This window comes from Siniperca chuatsi, linkage group LG14, assembly GCF_020085105.1.
Source record: "Siniperca chuatsi isolate FFG_IHB_CAS linkage group LG14, ASM2008510v1, whole genome shotgun sequence".
In the NCBI taxonomy this organism is placed as follows: Eukaryota; Metazoa; Chordata; class Actinopteri; order Centrarchiformes; family Sinipercidae; genus Siniperca; species Siniperca chuatsi.
In genome coordinates this window covers 19,600,262-19,626,165 of record NC_058055.1, presented here as the reverse complement: position 1 = coordinate 19,626,165, position 25,904 = coordinate 19,600,262, and the positions used below count along the sequence as shown (strand labels likewise).

Genomic DNA, 25,904 nt, shown 5'->3' with positions numbered 1-25,904 from the left:
TTGCTACGGCCTTCAATGTCACCAGATTTCAACACAACTTCGTCCCTCCAGTAGAAATTGTCCAGTAGAGACTTGGACAATCTAAAGAGCACTGAAGCTGGTCTGGATGTTACAGAGCACCCTAAAGGTCATGGTGAAATTTTTTTGAGGACTACTTTTCCATTCCCTCGCAATATGTTTTGTGTTCTCTTGCAATAAATTTTGCGTTCTCTTGCAATACTTTTCCATTACCTCGCAATACTTTTCTTCTTCCATGCCGTATGTCTATTTGGAGTGGAAGGTAGTGTGGATATTCTCAAGTTAATGCATTTAGCATTGTTTATGGAAACCTCACCTTATGATCCATTGCAAAGAAGTTATCAGATAGAATATGATCAAACTTCTGTATAAGGAGCGTCAATTATTGCTCCACACTTATAGCAACAGGCCTTCTGCCAAAACCTGTTTCAGCATTTTGTGCACAGAACAGTTGACCCTGTCCAAAAACGTAAAAAGCTTTCCAACTGTCTGCTCTTTCTATGACAGAACCACAGACTCTGTGCAGCATTTCATTCACCTTCTTGTTTGTTGCTTTTTTTTTGACAAATACAGCACATTAGCTTTAGGAGGTAGATTCAGCTGCACATCTGTAATTCCGCCTCTGGAGATGTCTCCTTTTCCTCAGTGAAACCCCTCTGGAGTACAGTACAGTACAGTAGAGTACAGAACAACTGTTCACAAATGAAACCGGCAGCATCCTGCAGATTAACGATCTAAGAAATTATCTAAGAATTTGTTTAATTTTACTTTAACTAATTACATAACAATGCCTATTGAGCAGTAGTACTATATCAGCATACTTAATGCCCAGTTCAAAGTAAAATTCAATAAGCGTATATAATGTTGCGTTACGCTGGGAGCAGCTGAGTGGAAATAGTCATATCGCTCTGAAAGAATGGAAGAAGAAAAGTATTGCGAGGTAACGCTAAAGTATTGCAAGATAATGTAAAATGTATTGCAAAAGAACGCAAAAGTAGTCCTCAAAAAATAGATTAAAGTTACTACAATTCATCCAGAGGGAGACACAAATGTCTGTACCAAATTTCTCGGCATTCCATCCAGTAGTTGTTAAGACATTTCACTCAAAACCACAAATGTGAACCTCATGGTGGCGCTAGAGGAAAAGTCAGGAGATCGCCAGCATCAATAGGAATCATCATCTGGGAATCATGTAAGTCTGTACAAAATTTGGTGTTAATCCATCCAATAGATCTAGTCTGGACCAAAGTGGTGGACGGACTGAGTGATGTTGCCATCCCTAGAGCCATGACACTAGCATACAGTAGCTAAAAATAAACTACTTGCACAGCAATAGCTTTGAATTATGCAGAAAAATATCATATCAAAACTCTAACAGTATGTCTATTTCTCCTTAGCCTCAGTTCATCAGAATGCAATGCAGCTACAAGATGTGTTTTGATTAAGTATATGACATAAAACTCAGACCTGAATGTAGGCAGCTCAGACTCAGACTTTCCTGGAGTTATTGAAAGATATCTTGGAAAATGAAAGAAATTGCTATCTGTAGTAAAAGTAGACAAGACAAAGCAGTTAATCATAACAAATCTAAATTCTGGGACACACAGATTAATGACATCTAAAACTATACTGAAGGTTGAATTATCCTTTAATGACAGTATTCTTTGCGGGGGGGAAAATCCACACAAACAACTACAGCTGCCGGCCCAATTTTCATGAAGCCTCTTTATTTCTTATTCAGCTTTCATGAGCTTCCCGGGGCACCTTACCAGAAACCCCCCGATGCAGAGCGCTCTTAAAAATGCTCCATAATAGGAATTATGAAAAACGGGGGTTATGAAAGTAATAAATGCAGAGACATTACAAAGAAACATTCTTGTGTTACACAAGACCTCAAGCTCAGATGCATCCAGTGTACTGTAATTTTGGTTCACAGCAGACGTGTAGACTCATATATTTGTCCATCGACAGCAACACAAAATTACAGGTCTGCTGTTTCTCCCTCTATGACTCTGAGACTGTTTGGAGTATTTTATAGCGTAGTCTTTTAATGAGGGCTGAGTAATGATGTCCTCTAAAATATTATTTTCTAGTGAGTCAGCATGGTTTCTTCGAGTCACTCCCATTTTTTTCACTACAGAATCAATGGTTGCATTTAAATAATCCTCATTTATTCTTGTAGTCCACAATTGAGGAGTGTTTCCAATAAATCCAAATCACATATTTCCTTCAGTAAATAACATAATTACTCATCTTTTACATATGAACATGACATCCCCATTGTCTGGATAATTAATAACATAGGGCTTGGACCTTATTCACCAACCAGAGAACAGACTACCATGTAGCTGCTTTGCCACAGTTAGTTTCTGAGAGTTTCTTTTTTCCAGGTTTTGAAAATTTTTAATCCTGTCAAACAGTTTTTATTGTGCCCTTTTCATTTATGTATTTTACAATTTTATTTTGGTGGTAAATTTGCAGCCAAAATTGTGACCTCTTTTATCCTGTTGAAGTTTGAGCTTATGTGTACAACTATATTTTTATCGTCTGCTCAGTCATAGTGACCGTTGCTGTTTATTAGCACGACTTCCTGTGCAGCATTCTTCCTGGGAAAAAGCTACCTCACACTAGGTGTTTGGGACAACAAATGTAATGCTTTAATCACCTGGCTTTGGGTTGAAAAGAATTGCTTTGGAAAACATGGGTATGAGACTTTACCCATACCAGCCTTGATTTGAATGTCATGTCCCTTCATCTCCTTTTTCCGTAATATCCAGCAGGAATATTCAAAGATTATTTCAAAACTCATGGTGCTGTATATGTCCTCTATCTCAGGGAAAGAAACCCAACTCTGAGTTTCACTGTGTTGTCTGTGTGATTGAATTTCCAGCAAAGCACCCAATAGAAAATGTTGGCTGTAAAACAGCATTCTAGGCAGAGAAGAGCCCATGTGGATTTCTCACTTGGTCTCTCTGATTCACCGCTCCTTTACTTGGCTTCAAGTTCCCTCTCTCTGTCTTGGTCTCTGTCTTTCTCTCTGTCCACCATTGTTATCTTTCTCTTTTTCTCATATTTTCCACCCTCTCCCAGCCACCCCTTTTTTTAAACACTTTTCTTTGTCTGCTCTCTTGTCTTTTTGACCAAATAATCTCCTGCTTAAACCCCTGTTGCTCTGTCTTCCCTCCCCTTCACCAGCAGATAATTTCTGCTCTTTGCTCTGCAGCCAAAGGTGCATGCCTATCTCTCAGACCCTCCTCCTGTCCAGCAGCAGGGCAGTTCAGACTGTAATTATTCAACCAATATACTGCTCAAAGGTCACATACCAGCAGCTAGCCTTGTTCTGCCTCTGTTGTGCTGCTATGTTGTCAGTTTAAATGGGAAATTAAGGAAGATTAATGAACAGCACGGCAATGTCTGGTGGTTTACTTGTGGTTATAATTTAGAGGAATAATTTTCAACTAAATAAAGTAGTTAAAAGACCTTAATGAGTGTCAAATATCTATGTTGACATAATGAAAAAGTCATTCAGTCATACAGTCAAAGGCATTTTGCCTTCATGTCTTTAGGTAGACCTAAAGTAATTAGATTTGAATTGATTTTGATTGACAAAAAATGTATTTTCCAGAGTAAAACATCAAGAATGAGGTACCTCACTCAAAAACGGACACTATACCAAACGTCAAAATAATTTTAACCTCTTCAACCCCACCCACTACAGAGCATTGTTGACAAGCATTGATCAAACCTGCATTACAACTGTTGAAATGATGGTCAAGATCCAAGGGATTCCAAAAACACCAAAGATGTCTGCCTAAAACTACATGGAAAATACGTGAAAAAATATGCACAAGAAATCTTCAAATTTTCACTTGAGTGAAGCCATTAAAAACTCTTAAATTCAAATATGTTAGTCAGTATATATGTGATCGAGCTCCAAAGAAGTGGCAAAACACGTAGATAAAGAATTAAGGTGAAGCAAAAGGTCAGCTAATGGAATCAATTCTACACTGCATATCCATCACTCTAAAGCTTTTTGTCACACTAAATTACTTCTTACATTCACTAATGTCTTTAACAACTTTGACTACTTAAAGGGAAATTTAAGTTGAATTTGTGTACATTAGCGTGCAAGTGGTTTTAAGTGTGGGAGTGCCCTTATTTTGTGCTCCTGCAGCTGTAGAGGAGCTCCCCCTGCCTTTGCACTGAATACTACTTTATGTATCCTTAAATAAATTTACTATCCCTATGTGGACAAACCACTTAACGCTCAGCCGCTCAGCTTGATATATGGATTGATGGTTTCTAATACAGGCTTGGGGGAAAGGGAGGGCTGTTGCATGCTAGAGTGCATACTATAAAACACAAAAACAGTGCAGAGAGACAGAAAAAAGTGCTTCTCTGTCTGAATTTGGAGTTCCTGCATGAGAAAATCTTTGCTTATCTGACACGTCCGATTACTCCGGGACTGATTCTTATTTCCACTGCATCTGTAAGTCAACTTCATGCTCCAAACCATTACAGGAGAAAGACTGTCTGCTGCCCTAAAAGGAGAGAGCTGAAGCACCAGTTGGCAGTTGTCACTTGTAACCGAGGCTGAAACCACACAGTGTTCTTCATCTGAGAGGACAGGATTCAGAGGTTGCCAGATTCGCTCTGCACTTTCCAATCCAAAGTGACCATCTAATAGAAATGTGGGAAGCAACTGACATTTCAGTTTTTTGTTGGTCCCCCCCCCCCAACTATTAATGATTTCCGCTCTGCTATGTTGACAGAAACATGTTGCTCCTGTCCTCCACTCAAGGCCAAATCATCCATCCTCACATACTAGGTCTAAAAATTATGCTGAAGAGCGGAAGATTTTTTTCCACCTCATGAACTGGTAAAATGCATAATATTGAACTGTAAAGCCCATTTCCAAAGGTCACTGTCTGACTCACTGTATGTACAAGCCTCATTGACTTTGACAGCGCTCTATAGGAGCAGAGAGTCGATCATTTAAACTGTTGTAAACCTGTCATCTGTCCCTATGACTCGACTGTGCCAAGCTGAACAGACCCACCAGAAACAGAAACAATATGTGTTCCTGGACGAGAGGCAGTAAATTACCTTAGTAATAAAAAAATCAGTCAAGTTTTTCAACTCAATTCACTTAATGAGCCTAAGAGCAAAAACCATAAGCAGCCTCTGCTGAGGGTCAAAGCACTGATGACTGATTAGCAAGTGACTAATGTTAAAAATTTCTTGATATCCAATTATTCTGAACATCACAATTCCCAGTGGTTATCCTCTATGGAGGATAAGTCATAAGTCTGTAAGCAATTACAGTAAACTGTAAGATTGTGAGTATAAACATATACAGTACATGTGCATTTGGGCTTTTTCCTGTATGCATGTGTGTTTGTCCACACAAGTCCTCATACCCAAACATCCCATATGATCATTACAAAAATTGTCTGTATGAGTTCTTTCTGATCTGCCACATCTATAGTTACAGTTTGGTTTGTTAAAAGAGTACTCCACTGGTTTAGCATTGCACTACTTTAACACTGTCGGAGTCTTGATGGACAGTTTTTTTTAAAAAAAGGATCAAAATTGATGCAGCAGAACTAGAGGTATCATCGTTTTTATTCCACACATTTCTTCTTCCTTGTCAAAATCTGAGGCCTACATTACCTACAATGCAACTCGACGGCCGACAGTTCAGTCAGAGGTTTGAGGCCACTAGCCTCAAACAGAGATGAGGAGTGGGCTACTGAGGTCTGGTAAGCTCACTTCAGCCCCAACCAAGGCTGACTCAAGTGACATCACTAGAGGCAATTTATCAGATTTCGTGCAGCTCTCTCTGGAGCCACAAAAGGCATTATACATCTTTTTCACATATGCAGTAGTACTCCCCAAGACCTGTTAACAGACTTTGATGTGTAAAATCGATGGAGTTCCTCTTTAAGGCAACTAAAACTACTTGGTTGACATTGGGGAAAGATCTTGATCATAATTTAAAGAAACCAACAATGACCAAGGACCAAGGTCTCAGGTGTAAAACACTAACGAGTCCATCCCGACCTCCTCCATAAGTGGGTTTGTGGTATAGCAACATCATGCTAACAAGACCACAAGAGGTTGGTTGTCAGGTAAATATAAACATTCTGCAGGATGTACTAAGGGTTTGATAAAATGACCACTGCTGTCATTTTTCTGGAGAAGACAGTCTCACGTTTCCATACCTGCTGATGTTCAGTGTGAGCTGCTGAGTGCAGGTTTTGATCCTGTTCTGAGCATCCATGTGTGTCATGTGCTCTGTGCTGTCGCCATTGATAGCCAGGATGGTGTCACCTGGACACAGGTCACCTTGGGCCGCCTTGCTGCCTGGTGTTACCTGAAGATAACACACACACACACACACACACACACACACACACGAAAAAAGAAAGCGCTGTTATAAGTGGTGTCAAACTGTCAGTGAGGAAGAAAGACAAAAAGAAAGAAAGAAAAAGAGTATTAGTGTGGGAGTGTCAACTTGGAGGCCAAATTCAACAAAAGCAGCTCTCTTTTGATTTATGTAATATTTCCTTGGGCAGCACTCTGGGTTTACATTTTCAAAAACCAGCAACAATGACACTGGGAAGTGAGAGGCCACTCAGAGTTTTGGATGTGGTGAAATATTTGGAAAGAACTGGGAAATTTTTATACGCCTGGCCTTTTGAAATTCAGTAAAAAACGAACAATGTGCAATTTTATGATCACTCAGCAATTGCATCAGACTAAACCCTCGGTGAAGGATTTCAAGTCCAGGAGTAAGATACTTTGACCAGAGTTTGCATATGAACCTTGAACCTGAACAAAGGGCTCTGTGCAATGTTTGATTCATTTGCAAACATCTGCTTAATATGTTCTTGAAGCTTTTTCTGATTCGCCACTTGGACCGATTTTGATTTTGTACAACACATGTCCACATCGCTTTAATTTTGAAGATTATCTTTGAGCTGCTGGACAGTGAGCAGGTTCCTCTCTGTGATCCCTCATTCCAGAAACACACTGGTCTGTAGACATATGAGCCCCACAGGGAGGCAAAGGGGTGATGAGGGAAGGAGGAAGGGGGAGGGCGAGTGTCCCAGTGGGTATGTTTCACCTTCACAGACACACAAAGTAACATATGATAACAATTTTCCATTATTACACACACACACACACAGACACACACACGTCCCTGCTATTTTCAGGCCTGTCTCTGACTCGTCGTATGGTTTTGGCTGACATAAATAAGAAGAAACTACCAATCAAATCCTCCATCATCAAACCAAGACATTCACAGTAAAACAGTCACTGTCATATGGCAGCAAGCTGCAGAGGAAAATACTCTTTATAATGAAGAGTGAAACAAAAAAGTAATCAAACACGAACAATTGTCATCATGTCTCCGGTCTTCTTCGTGTGCTCCATGTGCTGTCAAGCTATGTCACGTATGACTATTAGTTTGACTGCATTTTTCCAGCCATTAAAAGTGAGGAGATTTTCAGCAGCTGTATGCAATTGCTATAGTCACAATGTTTATGGAGGAATTTTAAGTAATCTGTGACATTCTCATATCGCCTAAATAAAAGTTGGATTTGCTACTCTCTGTTGCAGAAAAAGCACAATAGTGACTCGATATTCATTTACTGTATAACCTTCAGTAAGGTTTACATATCTAGCAGCAGCAACAGCTTTTCATTTCATATAAACAGAAGCATGAGCAGTGATAGCAACTAGCTGAAAATGCAAAGAAAAGAGAACCGCCTACCAGGGATGCAACAGTTATTTCATCATTCAATCATTATTGATTTATGTGCTGATTATTTTCTAGATTAATTGTTTGAGAGGCTGAAACCATCAAATGGTTGGCATTTTTGCTTAAAACAATTACTTAAATGATTATTCGATTATCATAGTTGAAGATTAATTTTCTGTTAAATTGACAGATTATTATTATTATTATTATTATTATTATTATTATTATTATTATTATTATTATCATCGACAAATTCTTTCATCTGATAGCTACACCAAATAAAATTATAGTAAATAAATAAACACAAAATGAAAATGAACTGCTTAAATCCCAAATCTGAACCAGGTAGGTGTTCAGATTCCAGCACTTTGTAACATGTCTGAGAGCTAAAAGGCTGAAATTACTACCTGTATCCACAAATACACGGGGAACAGAAGATTTAGGAGGATTTTCCTGTTAATGAACCCCTTGTATGTTGAGAGTCTGTGATTAATCTTTGCCCTGACATCCAAGTTTTTAAGTGGATACCTCTCTTTGAGCTCATTCTTGTAATGCCTATTACCTTGACAGCTGCACATGAAGACGTATTGTGTTTCGAACGGTGAAAACTTGTGTTAAAATAACACTTACTTCACTAACACATATCAGTAATCGAATCCAAGATAAATTAAGACATGATTGTCTAAAAGTCTGGAATAATGAATAGAACCCAGAGAGAGAGAGAGAGAGAGCGAGAGCGAGAGAGAATCTGCTTGTGCAAGAGAAGCAGCCTTGCTAACAGGGAGGAGCATTTTAAGAGCAAAGGCACACAAGTTCATGCTCCATGAAGCACTAATAGCTGAGTCGTGTGGTTCAGATGTGGAATTCCTAATTTACAGCCTCTGACCACCTCAATGTTCCTGACTCAGTTCCGGGAAACTGAGAGGTCAAACGCATTGTGGGAAATGTGTGTAAATTTGTGTGTGTGAGTCTCGGGGAAGGTAAACTCACCTAAACTTTATTCATGGCAGAATTCTGACAAACTACACAACTAAGCAAGTATAATCTAAGGTAAGTTAAAGATTGAATCTTTCAAAGAAGCAAAAAACATAAATACAGGTTTTTCTGGGTGGGAAATGTAACTGATTCTTATTTGTTGTGCATTTGTTGACAGTCACTAACTGGAGGTTATAGTTTACTCATCACTTACTTACTTACTCATTACATCATTCAGCACAACCTCCCTGGTGAGAATGCATTTTAAATGTTTGTGTGTGTGTGTGTGTGTGTGTGTGTGTGTGTGTGTGTGTGTGTGTGTGTGTGTGTGTGTGTGTGTTGGGGTTTGTGCCTGGGCTGCTTCATAGTGGACCAGAGTTCATGCACCCCCAACACACATACACAGAGTGAGTTATATCACCTCAGGGTCAGGCCATAATTAGTGCATGAATCACACACAAACACACACACACAGTGGTATGCCAAGTGCCACAATGGCATGACTGAGGTCGTCACTAGAGGACAAACATTCCCGTCTGTAAGGAAATGTAAGAATGGTGTAGAGTTACGTGGTTCAGACATAATCATAATCTGCTATATTTACATGGCAGATGTAGTGTGATGTAATGACTTAAATCTATGGAGCTTTAACGATGAATGCAATTTTACTCTAGGGCCTGGGCAAGTGGCTTTGAAGACCATACCATAGCATTATTTTTTATCCTTAACATTTTATTTTTGTCTTCTCACTCACATGTAACCACTGGTAGTAACAAAAGCTAAGTGATCCACATCTACTGGCATCATTTGTTGGCCAAAATGAGAGTTGACGGTCATCTGAAAACAAACAGGGTGTGTGACTGCAGCTAATAAAAGAGTGATTTTGGCCGAGGCAGAGGATGGAACCAAAGTTGTTGTGAATGATGAAAAGTGGTTTCCAGGCCACTGTGGAAGGGGAGAAAAAGACAAAAGCTACAAAATGATTTTGCTAGAAATAGCAACTTAGGATCATATGGTATGACTTCAATCCCATTTTCACCCAGTAAACCTACACTTTCAGTTCCTTTCATGGAATTTGTTAAAAACAGCAACAAAGGGGATTATGGCTGTTATATTCTTTCATTTATTCCACACACACACTGCTCTTGCTGCTAAAAGAAAAAGTAATCACATCACTTAATGCACTCAAAAGAATCTTCATGAAAAGACTTCAGGCAACTACTTTCACATTCAACAACGCACAGTGTTAGGTAACATGTTTTTGCGAAAATTGACCATGACGGGTTTGATGGTGATGGTGCAGAAAGCAACTTCACTGCTTGTTGGGAAATCTAAACAGTCACATCGTTTCCATAACGGGCTGCTCCACATAGTTAATTGCTAACAGATAAAGCGGTTAGCAAATGACAGCCTCATGTCACACTGAGTGATCATGTGGCACGCTGAGGTCTGATGAATGTGTGCTGGAGTGTGGTTTCACAGTGGGCACTTGTGTTTTTCTGTGTGTATGAGAGTGAAACAGAGCACAGCATAGAGAAGAATTAAAGTGTGCGAATGTTTGTGTAAGTGCATGTATGTGTACTGTATGTGATAAAGCTGCATCAACACTTTCACTCAAGTATGACATCAGACTCAGTGTTTGCTGTCATGTCATCATTGTTTCTGTCTGCGCGTCCCATCTTTCTCTTTTATCTAGACTGAGATCTAAGCCATAAAATTAAGAGTGCCTTTCTTAGTTTCTGAAAAACTTGGGATTTTGTTTTCTTTAATAGTGGTATGTAAAGCACATATTTGATGGTGACTATCTAATACTCTTTCTTCGAGAACATCTGTTCTGCATAGGACACTTTAAATTTGTAGTTACTTTTAATACTAGATTAGTAGAAATTCCTCTAGTTGTAAAATAAGTCGGCATTAATTTAATTCAAGGGAATTTAAATGTTCTTCCTGCATCTCTCTTCTGGATATACACCTCCATAAGTATAATGTATTTTTTATAGTAGAGGTCAGACAGCAAGTTTGCAGGTCAACACTGGGCTAAATTTGATTGAAAAGTAAACGTTTTTTAACTTTCAGGTTATAATACCTACTTTTCATTGGCTATATTATAAAGTGTAGTTAGGATTTAACTCACATTCAAATATAGCCAATTAAATACGGCCCTAACAACAGTAGTAACCTAGACATCTAGATGTCTTTTGACCAGCAAATCACCAAATCAATGCTTACTGGTTGGTTATTTCTAAGCTTTATGCAAGAAGAATCTGTAACTTTCAAATGTCTTTTTCATGCGTGAATTCCACAGAAACGTTTTCTGCTGGGTGGGAGCGCTGAGTTGCACGTCTCAGCAACAGAGGGAATAATTCCTGGCAACGTGTCAGAAGCCTTTGTTTGCTTGTTGGACCTGCGATAGGAACCATGGTTATGACCTTCGTGACGGAAAGCCATTACATAGCCTGGGGTGTGAGGTTGTGACTGGTGTGTGATTATCACACTGAAACAATGAGACTGAATATGCCAAGACCAATAAGCAATACTGCAGCTGATGATTAAATATGTGGGGTTTAATGAGAACACAAGGAAATGGGAGAGTCATGTGAAATTAATTGCAGTCTGTAATGCATTTGTGTACATTACTAGAATGACTAATGACATTACTCATCAATAGGAGTCATCAAAAAGTGTGTAGCAATCCCTTTAAATCTGATTTGTCATCAGATTAGTAATAATTATGGTTTTTGCACATGGGATCAGCTTTCCCTGAAGAGTTTCCCATATGTCTTACTCACCATGTCATGCTTCAGTATGTGGTGCATGATCATAAGCGCATCACAAGAATTATGTTTCAGATACTTGCTGCAAATACATTGAAACAACACAAGTTGACTAAGACGACATGAGAGCATGCAAGGAAACATGACTCAAAACTCACCTTATACCACGAGAGAAGATCTAGAAATGCAGGGTGTAATAAATACACAACAAAGCATAAGAACTTGCTGGCTTCCACATGGTCTTCATATCAATTAAAACTTTAATTGCTATACTCATTGTGGTGTTTTTCTGACTTTTTGGTGTTAAAAGATCAGAAATCTGCTCATCAATCATAGAAAGTCAGCTTCATACATCAGATAACCAGATGAGCAGGAAAAGCTCAGCAACAACCCAAGGACTCGTATTGTTCTCCTGCCCGACTGTTTCAGGAACTCCACAGCTTCACTGACAGCAGGAAATTCTTCGAGAGCACCATCTGTTATCTTTTGCTCAGTTTGTTGTGGAGATGCAGCATCTCTAATTCTAGCCTGGAGAAAAGAGCTGCCGGAGAGCAGCCTAAAGCTGACTATTATAACCAGCAGTGCTAGAGAAACAACCGATTTGGCTTCAGGTCACATGTCCTGTCACTGGTATGTGGTGGAGACGGACAGATGTACAGTACACTGAGAGATTAAAGGTTACAAAGGACACTCAGTTCACTGGATGTAGCCTATAACAATTGCTAATGCAATCTAAGTTATATTTGTTCTTAATTCATGCACTGTGATTCCAATGCCCTTGTAAAACCAGCTTAACACACATGCAACGATATGACTTGATATGACTGGAGGTTTTTCTCTTAACCCAGAAATTCCATAATCAGGAGAAAATGTTGATAAGTGGGAGTATGACAGATGGAAAGGAATTTACCGATTCTACATGACTGACTTTCTCTCTCTTTCTTTTTCCATTTATTTCTTAAAAAGGATAGGTTCAAGCTTAAAACAATACTCATATGTCCATATGTACATTGAAAGAGTTTTTGGTCTCTGTAATTGTTCCTCCTGTCCATACTGGCTGTGAAGAGATCCCTTCATCACTGTCCCCCCAGGAAAGGGATCTTTTAAGGCCAGTATGGACAGGAGGAATGAGCGACCAATAACCCCGTAAATGTACATATGAGCATGGAAGTATTGTTTTAAGATAGACTTTTTTTTAAAAATGAACATATCCTTTAAATGCATAAACAACATTTGACCACACAAACAGAAAGCGACCAGTTTCAGTTTATCCTATTCTGATAATGTATCAGTGTAAGTTGTTTACTTACTCTCAATGACCTACAGATGGTGTAATAAACAGTGACTACATAGATCTTTATGAAGAGTAAGCCTTTTAAGTTCTGCTGGGTTGATTATGTTTTTGTGGTGGGTAGTGACTTGAATTATTACATATAAAAAAGTAATTTTCCCTAGTTCCAGATTCTAAATTGTCTGGATTTGTTTCTTTTCTTTGTCTTATGTGATAATAAACTGAATATATTTGATTTAGGACTGTTTAAATTTAAAGACACCAATTGGACTTTAGGAAATTATAATCTGCATTTTTTTAAAACTAATTTCTTACATTTTATAGACCCAATGAATAATCAATTTTTTGTTGCAACCATACTAAACTGACATTTCATATGAAAGAGTTTCTTTTTTTTTATTTGCACAAAAGTATTTTGGATTTGCGACCAGTACTTGATTGTGCATTTAAAAGTACATTAGAGACGTCAAATGTGGTCCCACTTTGGGTTTTGGACTGTAGGTTGAACAAAACAAGCAATTTGAAGATGTCACCTTGGGGTTTGGGAAATTGTGATGGCCATGTTCCCTTTTCTGTGATATTTCATAAACGAAATGATTTATCAAATAATTAAAAAAAAATATATATATATCAACAGACAAAAAATTCAATTTCAAGCCACTGGCCTGTGCAAAACAAAGCCTCTAAATGCACTAACAATAACTGTCTAAAAGCTGCACAGATAATTTCCCATCATGCATCAACAAGACAGACCACACAGCAGGACGCACAGTATAAAGGTGTCAGAAGGGAAGCTGGACAGTGATTCTCTGCACTGCTTGGGTCATTATTTACCCAGCAATCAGATGTGAATTTCTGTCCAGAAGATGACTGTTTGCTAGTTGGCAGGATTGACAAGCGTCCTGCGTCACCTTCTGCCTAGATGTCGGTTTGACATCGATTTACAAAAGGGCTTATACCACAGCTGCCATATTCAGCGTATCCTCTCTAAATCCTTCTGCAGTTACATCAGTGATTTTATTATGTTTTAGTTTCTCTGCCACTCAGTCTCTCTCATGCACATAAAGCCATTTAACAAACTACCACAGCATGTACACACACACACACACACACACACACACACACACACTCTATCGGGGCAAATGTTTCCACAGTCAAGTAGACACGCCATTAACTGGCTAGAGTCCTAATGGGCTGGCAGGGGGACGAACAGGCTTATACTGGGACATTATCACCTAAAGCAAAAGACAAGCTGCTGCCATCAAAACTTGTTTTCTGGTATTTACAACTTTCACTGCCTCCAAGTGCAGGTGTTTCATGGCATCCACTTTTATATTATGCAGAAAGATGCGGAGGAAGAGGGGAGGAGATGTGTCAATCAGGAGGATTGCGTAAAATACTGTAAAAAACAAAAGCAACTATGAGGGAGCAGACACTGTAACCCCATTCAGAAAGTTCTGGCTTGTGTGAGGTTTACATGATACTAAAATGCCCCCTGAAGAGACATTTTGGACACTGTAAGACATAAACTATCCTTCTCTGAAACACTCTCACAAACACACTATTTCTTTCCCTCCATGTATCTCTTTCTGTGTCAACATTCAACACATTGCAATTGCTGTCTTGGGCATGCACTGTACAACAAGAATGCAGCAAGCACATGATGAATAGTGAGTTTAGGAGATACTCCAGCACATCAGCAGCAATGAATCACATCGTGCTTCAAACTCAAACTGCACCCAGCTCCCATGAGGTGAAGCAAGAGGATTCCTTTCCCACCATTTCGATTTTTTTAATCACTTCTCCTTGAATTTAATTTTGCTTTTTTCACTCACGTAAAACCAGCATATTAGACACCAGGATAAAACAATTATCGAGTTCTGCCAATAAAACGCATTTTGTGTAGTCAGCGGATGTTTCAGAGCATGTGACGTCAATTGGACATTGAACTGCTTTATAATTGCTGGTAGAAAGCAAAAAAGTCTTCGGGAGGTAGTGGAATACTGGGTCTTGCTGCCAAAAGACTGTGTGTATTTATGCCTCTGACATTACATATTTTGATAAATATGCTTGCATCTCACCAGCTGCTTCCTTCTCTAATTTTCAAGCCAAGATTTAGGAATTAGCCGAAACTCCCCTATTTACTCTTGCAAGCAGCTATTGTGAGCGTTGGTTTTTATTGCCACCTGTGCTATGCACTGTCTGTAAAGTGTAACCTGTAATTAATTTCACTGATGCCATCATCACTGAGTTACGCGATGTTCAGAATGCAGAAGACTTTCCCGTGCATGCTATGGTTTTCATTTTGGAAGTCACGCACGTATGCACAGACTTAACTGGCAAAATTCAGAAATTGTAAAATCGCTTATATTCAAACCACATCTTGCCTGCTGTACAAATTATTAAAGAAGTTAGGAAGGTATGCATCACAAAACTTGAGATAGCCTGAAGCGGCACTAAGCATTATTCTGACTTTAAATTCAGCATGAAACACACGAGAGCTGCAAGAGGCTGTAGCTGTAGACTTTTCCATTTTTCCAAATGAATTCTGGTCTTGGACATGGTCTCTGTTGGAAACTCTACTCTGAGCATATAGAGTAAAACTCAAACATGAAGATCAGGCATGAAGTGAGTGCTCTGTCCACACAAAGCTATAATAATATTTATAAATAAAATAATAAAATAATAAATAATACTATTTGAGCCTCTACCAAAAGAAGACATTTAAGTATAAGGAGTGTTGAGTTTACTCATGCCATGTTTGATTTCTGGATTTCTAAAGTTAAAAAATCCAGTTACCTTTCACTTGATTTGGAGAAGCAAAGGTGCCAAGTAAGCAAGTGAGTCTACAGACATACAACTGTTAACACTTTGCACACACCGTGAGTCAAAGTATGCCTCAAGATTGCATCACAACTCTTTTTAGGGATATACTGGCAGAGAGCACTTCAGGTGACCATCAGGGGTTCGTCTGCTTCTCTCAAAGTCGTTAATCTCCCTCACCATAAATCTAAAAATTACACCTCTAGTTTGCTAGGGCCCTGTAGTTAAAGGGTCGGTTTGGGGCTAGTGATACAGCTGAGCACAACACCTGGAATCCCTCAGCAGCACCAATGAGCTCTGATGAAAAACAAATGTCATCAGCACTCCACCCCCACCCCCACCCTCCACTCCTGCAAGCCCTGCAGCAGGACTGGGCTGTGTTTACCCTGGCCCAGATGAACTAGTGGCTACTGCCAGATCCACTGCCAGCACACTGACTCCTGACCCATATTCAAAGGGTCAGGAAAGTTCACGAAGCTTTGTGAATACAACTACCTCTACTTTCACTACTAGCTACTACTACCACCAGTAATATTAACAATGATTACATAGCAAATAGAAACCATGATCATAATGCCACTTCCTGTACCAGTTTAAAAAGGTCTACATGTGCCTGTCTGACTACAACCTGAGGACACATTTGGACACAAAAAATCACTTTAAATGAAATTATTGATACATTAAGAATGTATTTCATTTATTTATTTCAAAATAAAGGACAAACTCCTTGAACCATCTGCCACCTTTGAGGGAGTGTTTAGGCATTTATGTAGTTTTATTCAAACTATTAAAAAAATATCACCATATTGTGTTTTTCTGGATTCTATTGAACGCTTATAATTGAGGGTCGGCCAATTGCAATGACTCACTAAATTGTACTAGGCAACTTTTGCTGCCAGGAATTAGACGGCATCGTCTGCCAGCTTTTAGAGTAAAGCTGCTGTTCATACACTTATAATTAGGCTACTGCTTTTATGGGGTAATAGACCTTGGCGACCTCTAATTTAAGATTAATTAATTGAGTTAAAAGTATTCCAGCTTGACTAAATCACTCAAACTTTCCCTGCATCCCTTGCGCCGGTCAATTAATGTCATTGAGTGTAAGTGGCCTGGAAATGGTAAAGTCACTGAAATGGTTCTAAGTTGATGAGGACGATCATCACGGTTTCTAATGTAGAAAAAAACAAACAAACCCTAAACTTGCCAAGTTTCACTTTGTGCGCGGCTCAGTGAATGGATACACATCGAAGCAACATACAGCAAAGTTACTACCTACCCTGGAGATGGTTAACGGTGTGCTGAAATCCCGTCCTCCCACCAGTCGAAAACCCCAGGGAGAGGGTCCCTTTAGTGTCACGGTGTGGGGCATGTTTGGCATATAGACTGCGAGAGGGAAACAGACAGATGATAAGCAGACAGAGCCGGGAAGCGTCCGCGGTTCTTCGATGTGCGGGTGAGAAAACAAACAAGGCAACGTGAAGTAGCAAGAGTCCTCTGCCTAGCTGCTAGGCAACGCTGTCCCGTCTGTGAAAACTTTCCTCCCCTCTTGATTCAAGTTTAAATAACGAAGCCGCCTCTGACGTGGGATGACGGCTTGTCCTGCCCGCCTTTACCCGGTCTATAGTGGGAGGGGACGGAGTGAGCTGTACTGGGGGAGCCCCGCATGACAACTGTGAAAGAGAGGAAGTCACAAAGAACAGTTTACTGTTCCACACTGCAGGTATAAATGGGGGTTAAAAGATTCAGGATTATATGCCATCATCAGCTGATTAGACGGGGTGGTGTATTTATTTTCCTTCATTTATGACTTGTCATTCATATATTTTCTTTCAGTTCCTCGTCAGGAATTTTACCTCTTGCTGGACCATTAATGAACATAGAGATAAGGCTTTATTCATCACTGACTTCCTATGTTAATTAGTAGGCTTATCCTTTAATATCCTAATATTAAATATCCTTTAATTTCTATACAAGTAAATCACAGTTATATTCACATATATAATTGAAAAGTTTCACTTCTAAATGAAAAACTATGCAAGAAATATAGGCAAACATGGTAAATGGACTGTACTTAATAGCGCCTGTCTTTTCACACTACCTATCACATTCACCCCATTCACACAAATTCATACACTGATGGCAGGTGCCAACTGCTCATCAGAACAAAGAAATTAACTCAGTCACAACCTCAGGAGCCAATCGGGAGCAATTTGGGGTTAAAAACAGGAAATAACTATAAGCCATGACGGCTTATAGTTATTTCCTGTTTTATTTTGAAATATTCTCCTTCCCTCAGGTGTCTTGTATTATTTCTTCCTGTCTATGTGTGGTTTTCCCTCCACTTCTTATTGTCTGCCCTGCCCTGATTAGTTTCACCTGTGTCTCGTTGTCGCCCCTCACCTGAGTGTTTTTAGTCTGTGTGCTGCACTTGTTTCTTTTTGTCTCCTCGCCTGGCCTCTGTTTTTGAATTATTTCTCGTTTTTGCTTGGACTTTGCCTGAATTTCTGGATTCTGATTATTTGTTTGCTCCTTTAGACTTGTTTGCCTTCGTGGACTGCTTCTCTGGTTTCTTCGATCACTGCCTGCCAGAAATCACTGTAAGTCTTGTTAGTCATTAAATGATTAAAACTGCACCTCCTCAGCCAGTGTGTCTGCATTTGGGTTCACGTCTGGCTTTCATTGTTCCCCGGCTTGACAAACTACAACAGTGGTGCTTGGAGCTAAATGTTACTGTAAAATAAACATGCTAACATACTGATGTTTACCATCTTAGAGTGTAGTACTAATTAATACTAATCACAAAATGCAGCGGAGGCTAATTTTAAAATGTCATTACTTACAGGTATTAGTCATAACCCAAAAATGATGCTAGAGGAACAGTCTGGATCGTCAAAGTTGTTAGTTAATTCTATGGAGGGCATGAATATCTATGCTTAAGTTAAGTCCATCCAACAGTTGTCTATTTCACCAAAAAACCAATAGACTTAAAAAACAAAAACAAATGTGGACTCGCAGATGGTGCAGGCCCTTAGGGCCTGGAGAAGTCAAGCACTTAAAACTAAGGCAAGTCAATAACTCACTGATCAGGGTCTTAAGCAAAAAGCTGTAAGGCTCGAGTATCTTCCTCAACAATGAAGCTGTAATTTGGATGCCTCACTGGCAAAAGTTCTCCCCATTTGTCAATGAATATCCTAGTATCCTCTCTGCCCCACTTCTTGATTCTTTCATTTCCCCAGCCAATTACAGAGTGAGTCACTGCGCTCACGTGTGTGGGTTTCTTTTGGGGTGTGTTTTTTTTTTTTTTTTTCTTCTCCCCCTTCTTCTACTGTTGAGGGAATGATCTCATGGATTCCTGGGGCATCTGTCTTTCAGACAACTGCAGGCATGTGAAGGTCTGAGTCAATTTGAGTCACACTAACCTATGCCAGTAAAAACACTGGCACTGATGTCAAACCAACTGGCTCGCAACATCAGGTTTCAGTCAGTGCATCATGAGTGGCAGTGCTTTGGAAGTCTTGTATTAAAAAAAAAAAAAAAAATAAATAAAATTTGCACAATAAGCTACTGTGATATAAGAGCATGGTGAGTAAGAATTGACTTGCATGGTAATGAAAACTGTGTGATTGCTTGAAAATAGGCAGAGAATGAGTCAGATGATGCCTCTCCAAAGTCACTGAGGTTAAGTCAGATCAATTCATGGTACACAAACCTAGAATCCTCCCCTCAGGACTTTGGTTTCAGACAAACTCAAATAAATCACATGCTGACATTGTTTAAGTGTTAAACATACTGCAAGAAAATAAGCACTTTACTATGTTTCTCCATCACATCATGCTTCACTTCTGAGCATTGACTTCATTTACTGTTCCATTTTCACAACAAAAGTTTAAAAAAAATAAATGGTGTGAACAAAACCAATCATGTTTTCTGAAGGTGTCACCAAACAGTATTTACAGACTGCTCCTTTATTTGTTACCCAGAGTACATCAAAGGATGACTAACCAAAGACAAAAAGGATGAGAGATCTGTAGTCTGCACTGGAGATTTATTGAGCAGATGAACAGGCTGACATTTTGGATATGTCTTCTTCAAAGCCTGATCCCAATAAATCTTAGTCAAACTACAGAGAACTCCCATCTCTGTTCTTTTCTCCCCGGATGGTCATCATTCGCCATACCCTGGGCAGCATTTTAGAAGTCCTTTTTGTTTAAAGCCCTACAAATCTATTTACACTCTGCTTTTGCCTCTGTTACGTAGCTATGAAGAAGCAGGTAAGACAAGCGGTGTTGTAATCATGACCTGTCCGCCTCCGTCTGGATAATCTGTCTGGGAGAATGATGTCATCGAAACTGGTGCACAAATGTTCCCCTCAGCTCTTTCACTGGTAGTAAATAGGCTAATAGTTTTGAACATTGTCAGACAATACCCTGTAATGTCCATTAAATCTGAACTGAGCAAGAATTTTACTGACAAATTTTTAACAGAATACAATGAGTTTAATACTTTTCATTGGCCTGAACGTCTTTAAAATCCATGGTTGGTCAGTGGGGGCAGTAAAACTAAAAATATTTGAAAAAACTCAAGGCAAATAATTCGGCTGATGATGATGCTGAACAAAGCTGCACTAATTTATATTTTTGTATTAACTACAGATTAAATAACTAATGTGAAAGGAGTCATTCTACAAACCCATAGCTAATTATCACTCTACAGTTCCCGTCAGCCTCTTTCAGTTCATTGTTTTGAATTTGCAGCTAGAAACTTAACAGTTTGGCTCAGTCTCACCACTCTCATCAACCCTGTTTCAGTGAAAAGTTCTGATAAACCCACTGTATGCTATGTGCACAGCACCAATGGCAGACAGACAGTAACTAGCTGGTGAAGAAAGTGGATCATCAAGCAGCTAATGAGCCAGATGTGTCCCTCAGGAATTGGTGGAGACCAAAACAGAGCAAACATGAGAGCGAATATTGGACTTAAATTTGTCAGGGGGCCAGAAACACGACTCAAAAGATTTTAATGTTGCTACATGTCTGACAGTTGTTGTAAATAAACAACATTTTCACCTCAACCAGCTAATAATACGTTAATGTTGCATACAGCTAGTTGTGCTGCCCCCAAGTGGCCAAAAAATCAATGAATGAAAGTTTGTTAGGTTTGTAATTTAAAAACCCACATTTATCATTTTAAGACCAGACCCCCATTAGTTGCAGGGTTTAGAATCACTACCACAATTTTGAGTGAGGTCCAGAAGTCTGCTGCAGGCAAATCTAGCAGCAGATGTAGCTCCCAATTGGTAACATCTTTGCTGCATTAACAAAAAGAGACAGCTTCTTTATCCTGTTTTCCTGCTCACACAACATTTGGTAGCTTTATGTTCCCTGCATTGAAAAATGGTTAGTTCTTTATAATGACACAGGCTGGAAACAATGGTGCCACTTACATCGCTGTGCCTGGAGCACCCCATGGGGAAGCAAATAGTTGTAGGGAAATCATGAAGCTTAATTTATGTGGTTGCAATATTGCTGAGTCAGAAATGAAAACCAGATGATTTCATAGCATAAGACCACCACAGGCCCAAAGCTATCTCATAAGAATGCTGCAGACTTACACACTTACCATCAGCAAGTTGATGTAATTAAAAATAATTAAGAACAATTGATACCAGAGACATACAAGAGTATGTGTCCACTTCTTTCACAATTATTCCTAAATCAGAACTTTAATAAATGGCAACAAGTTTAATGTCGTTTGTACTGAGCTGCTATATGAACCCGAGTTAGTGTATGAATATTTAAGCACTGTGACTAAAATGTTTCTTTATGCTCAGTAAATGTCAGGATGGAAGCCTGATTAAGCACACAAATGTATTCATTTTTACATATCAGTCAGACCAAAGTAATTGTCATAATATCCAAAGTTTTAATTTGCATAGTTGGTGAGAAAATGTATAAAAGCATAAAAAAAGCATCCGTAACACAGTTACCCATCATCGGACTTGTAATTGAATGGCTATGTTTCCTGGCCACACACATGCACACTGACCAGATGCTAGCAATGAATATTTAATGTGGTGCTGCAGTGTTACTGTTGTAGGAATAACAAACAGATGTGAATGGATCTTCAAAATACAGTACATTAATATGAGATACAATCTAACAAGAATAATATATTCACTACACTGCTGACATGAAAGTAAGAGAGACAAACCACCATTGAGTCAAATAATAAAATATTATTTTATTTCATTAGGTTTTATTAAATATTAATATGCTTTGATGCCTGAATGTAAAGTGATGATTCTTGTAGTAAAGTTGAATTTGCACTTTTTGCACATGCATGTACCCATACTTTAACTGTCAGTAAAAACTTTTCTCACTCAGAATCTGACTATTGAAACATTGTCATAATTGCAGCGGGAGTATAAACTGGGCACATTGACACAAGTAGAGAGTCATAAATGAAGTTGGACATCACATGAAACTTCAAAACAATCACAGGAACTATCTGTCTTTGGCTGGCAGAACAAGAACTGAATCTGCTCATAAAGTTACGATAAGAGATTTTTCCAGGCACATGCTTGTCAATAGGTACAGTAGGTGGTATGTGGACATGTGTTCTCAGGGTGTTTGCATGTGTCTAAAACATGCTATTATGTAGTTTTTGCAATGTGTCACATCACATCAGAGGCCCAGCATTCCTATTTGGAGATGTGGCAGACCTGTTTACATTATGTATATATTTAACATTGAAGACATTTAGGTGACACACCAGAGTGACTTACAATACCTTGTAAAAGAAATATAATAGAAGATTAGATTGTCCACAGTTGCTATGAATAAGAACTTCACAAGGCATTATTAGTTTAATAATCATATAGTGTGACAAACTACTACTACTACTTTCTAATGTAACAGTCAACCCTTCTTATCAGCCTAAATATTAGGCCCTAGATTCACTGCAGTCCATAAGTACATGGACACCTACACATTTGCTCTGTGTTCCACCACATCACTTTTACAATGAAACAGTGACTGACTGACTTTAAGTGCTGACTGTCAGCTTTAAGGGTGTCTGAGGGTCTTTACATCCATTTGGGGTGAACAGTGTCGGGCTTATAGTCCTTTTTATGAGACTGTTCTCCCAAGAAGAAAGACCGCATCAGTCGTGTCACCCCAAAACGACATGTTTACATTCAAGTGACAAAGGCCTCTAGCGGCCGAAACAATTATGACTCTTGTCCGTCGGTAGCAAAGGAGGAAGTAGTGTGACACTATTAGAGCCACAAACAAAAAGCCAGACTAAAACACGGGAGATCGCTGTTCGTTTCTTGTTTCCTACTGACAGTCAACGTTGGTTTCTCCCAACCATGTTGTTCCCCTACCTTAACCAAGTGGTTATTACTGTAACCATTACAGCGAAGGTCCCCTAACCTTAACAAAGTAGTAATTTTAAACCAAACCATGATCTTTCAAGTCATGTATGTGCCTAAACCAAACCTTAACCATAGCATTGTCAATCATAAAACAGATTTATTTTTCTAACAGTGATTTGTAACCATTTTGGAAGGTACTGACAAATGATGTCATCCTGACGATGGGAGCGTCAGATCAGAAAACACTTCTGTGTGTTGTTCTAGAGGGCATGGACAAATTATGTATTTTATACTTCACTTTTGGGGACTTGTTGCTTATCATACATAGTCCTTAACCCTAACCCAATACATACAGACTGTTGTGCAGTGAGACAGTTTACAGGTCACATTATGTATCTTAATGCACCTTAAATGCATCTTAAGTGGCATTTGTGATCATATTTCATGACTACTTATATTTGATTTTATCTGTAGGGAAACTGACTTCTTCCTTCTCACGCTTTTCCTCCCTCCTCTATATGTCTCTCTCTCACACTCTCTCTTTCTAATTTCTTCTCTCACAGAGTATCTAATTAGGCTCACCAGGATGAATCATCAAACCATGTTTTCCACCAAACCATCATCTGAAACCTAAATGAACTATAGATAACTTGTGTGTCACAAACAAAAACCCTAATTGACACCAAGCCCCTTCATTATACCAGAGTGAGCCAATCTGATGATGTGACTAAGGTTTCAACAAGCGCAGATCTGTACTCTCTTGTAAAGAATCTAAGAGCAATCATCGGACAGGCCCACAGAAACAGGAGTGGCATGAGGAATTTATGTGGGAACTATTTAAATTAAATCAGGGGCTGGTTGACAACAGTATGTTATACTTAAGGATGTAATGTTGATTCAGTTGTGGGAGACAGATACAAAGAACTGCTCAAGCCATCACAATTAGTCACAGTTACAATAAATGGTTATGATTACTCCAAGTTTGCACAAGAACATGGAAGTTTTTTGGTTGGACTCCATATCAGAAAGAATGTCTTTTTGTACAAGAGAGTTATATGTAAAACCTTCCAGAAAGGATGGAAACACACAACCTCTCTTTTTTTTACCAAATCTGCTCTCACAGAGAAAAAAAATATGTATTGAGATTAGAGAAAACCATCACAACCTTCCAGTTGCTGTAGGAGTTAATGACTCTTGTCCATCGGGAGCAAAGGAGGAAGTAGTGTGACGTTGTTAGGACTTGTTCCAAAGGAGGCAGTCGGGGTGGATGGATGGGTCAGAACGTTGGAAAAAAGCAGATTGTCTACACACTGGATTTTAGCTCCAAAAAACTTTGTTTACCTGATGAAGATCCGTTAGGATTGAAACATTGCCTTATTCAATCAAATAAAGTCTTAGCTAAAACTCTTTTTTTCTTTTTTCCTTCATCGAATCTGTTGTCCTGCACCTGGCCTAAATATACTGTAGGACGGTATGTGGACACAACTACCTCATTGTTTGTCAACAAAACCTTGGATCGCTGTTTGTTTCCTACTTCCTACCAGCAGTCAATGTTGATTTCTTTTAACCATGACCACATTTGTTCTCTAATCTTAACCACGTGGTTATTACTGTAACCATGATGATGAAGGTCCCCTAATCTTAACAAAGTCATTGTAACTCAAACCATGATCTTTTCCTAAACCTAACCAGGATGTTTGTAGCGTTGTCATATCATAAAACTGCTTTATTTTGCAACAGTGATTTGTAACAGTTTTGGAAGGCACAGACAAATGATGTCGTCCTGCCGATTGGAGCGTCAGATCAGAAAACACTTCTATGTGTTGTTCTACACGGCATGGACAAACTTCTTTTGTTGTTCAAGTTGGAGGACTTGTTGGACCTAGACATATACTATATCTTAACTGTGACTATAGATCTAAACAATAGTAAAAGTCTGTTTGTGCAACCAGCCCCATGTTACTGAACCAATTGATTTACCTAAATAATATTGCTTTCTGGTAACAAACTAGCCACACTGATGATAACATTTTACCACTTTTACCACTCAGATTTTGTGCCAGACAAATAATTGATTCCAATTTTGGTTCCATGTGGAAGATGCCTGCCTCATGAACAAAATATTTGATAGTACTGGTCTTCATTTTCTTTACAGATTAAAATAAGAAACCAATAAATGAATACCAGAAACTGAACCCCTGCTGATGTAGATTAAGATAATTGAAATGAAGGGAAATTATATTCTAGGCCTTGGGTTTGGCTTTGGAATCATCTGATCTAGATTCAGATCTAATTGAATCATTACTAAATGTCCCACTCAGATATTACACCAGATCAACATTGTAACAATGCATTCTTTGTCCTGATGTGCTGGATGTTTCTGACCTGGGAAAGACACACAAATGTTTCCCACATGTACACATGCCAGCTGCTGACAACTGAGTTCAGCACATTCATTGCTTTGTTTGTGTTTACAGTTGATGTACAATACCACAGAGTTGAAGGCCACCACTATTCGTGCCAGCTGGCAGGCTTACGTCTGTGGCTGCCTGTCTGTATATATCCATATTTGGCAAGCCTTCTAAATGTTGATACATATAGTATACATACAGATATAATGTAAATATAACACACATACATAACATAATTTTCAATGTATTAAAAAATCTGCAGAAAAACATGACTAAATGAATTCTAGTCAATGACCAAACTGTGTAATAAACAAACATATGTCATCACCCTAGTAGAATGTATGTTTTGTTGTATGAATTTTAAAGTTTGCACATTAATTAAGCCAAACACACGCCATAGGTTTAAACCAAACCAAAGTACTTACTGGAAATGTAATCCTGGGCTGTTTTGATACAATATTTATCAAAC

At 38.9% G+C, this 25,904-nt stretch overlaps 1 protein-coding gene across 1 annotated transcript in view; it reads right to left on the bottom strand.

Moving 5' to 3' along the window:
• The window catches only part of pdlim4 (PDZ and LIM domain 4), a 50,573-nt gene extending 33,254 nt beyond the window's left edge, over positions 1-17,319 (bottom strand). The window contains exons 1-2 of the mRNA XM_044222788.1: positions 16,926-17,319; positions 6,243-6,394 (exon numbers count right to left, since the gene is read on the bottom strand). Of these exons, the coding sequence (XP_044078723.1) occupies positions 6,243-6,394; positions 16,926-17,027 (254 nt within the window). The 5' untranslated portion in view covers positions 17,028-17,319. The remainder of the gene's footprint in view (positions 1-6,242; positions 6,395-16,925) is intronic.
• Positions 17,320-25,904: the final 8,585 nt, after the last annotated feature.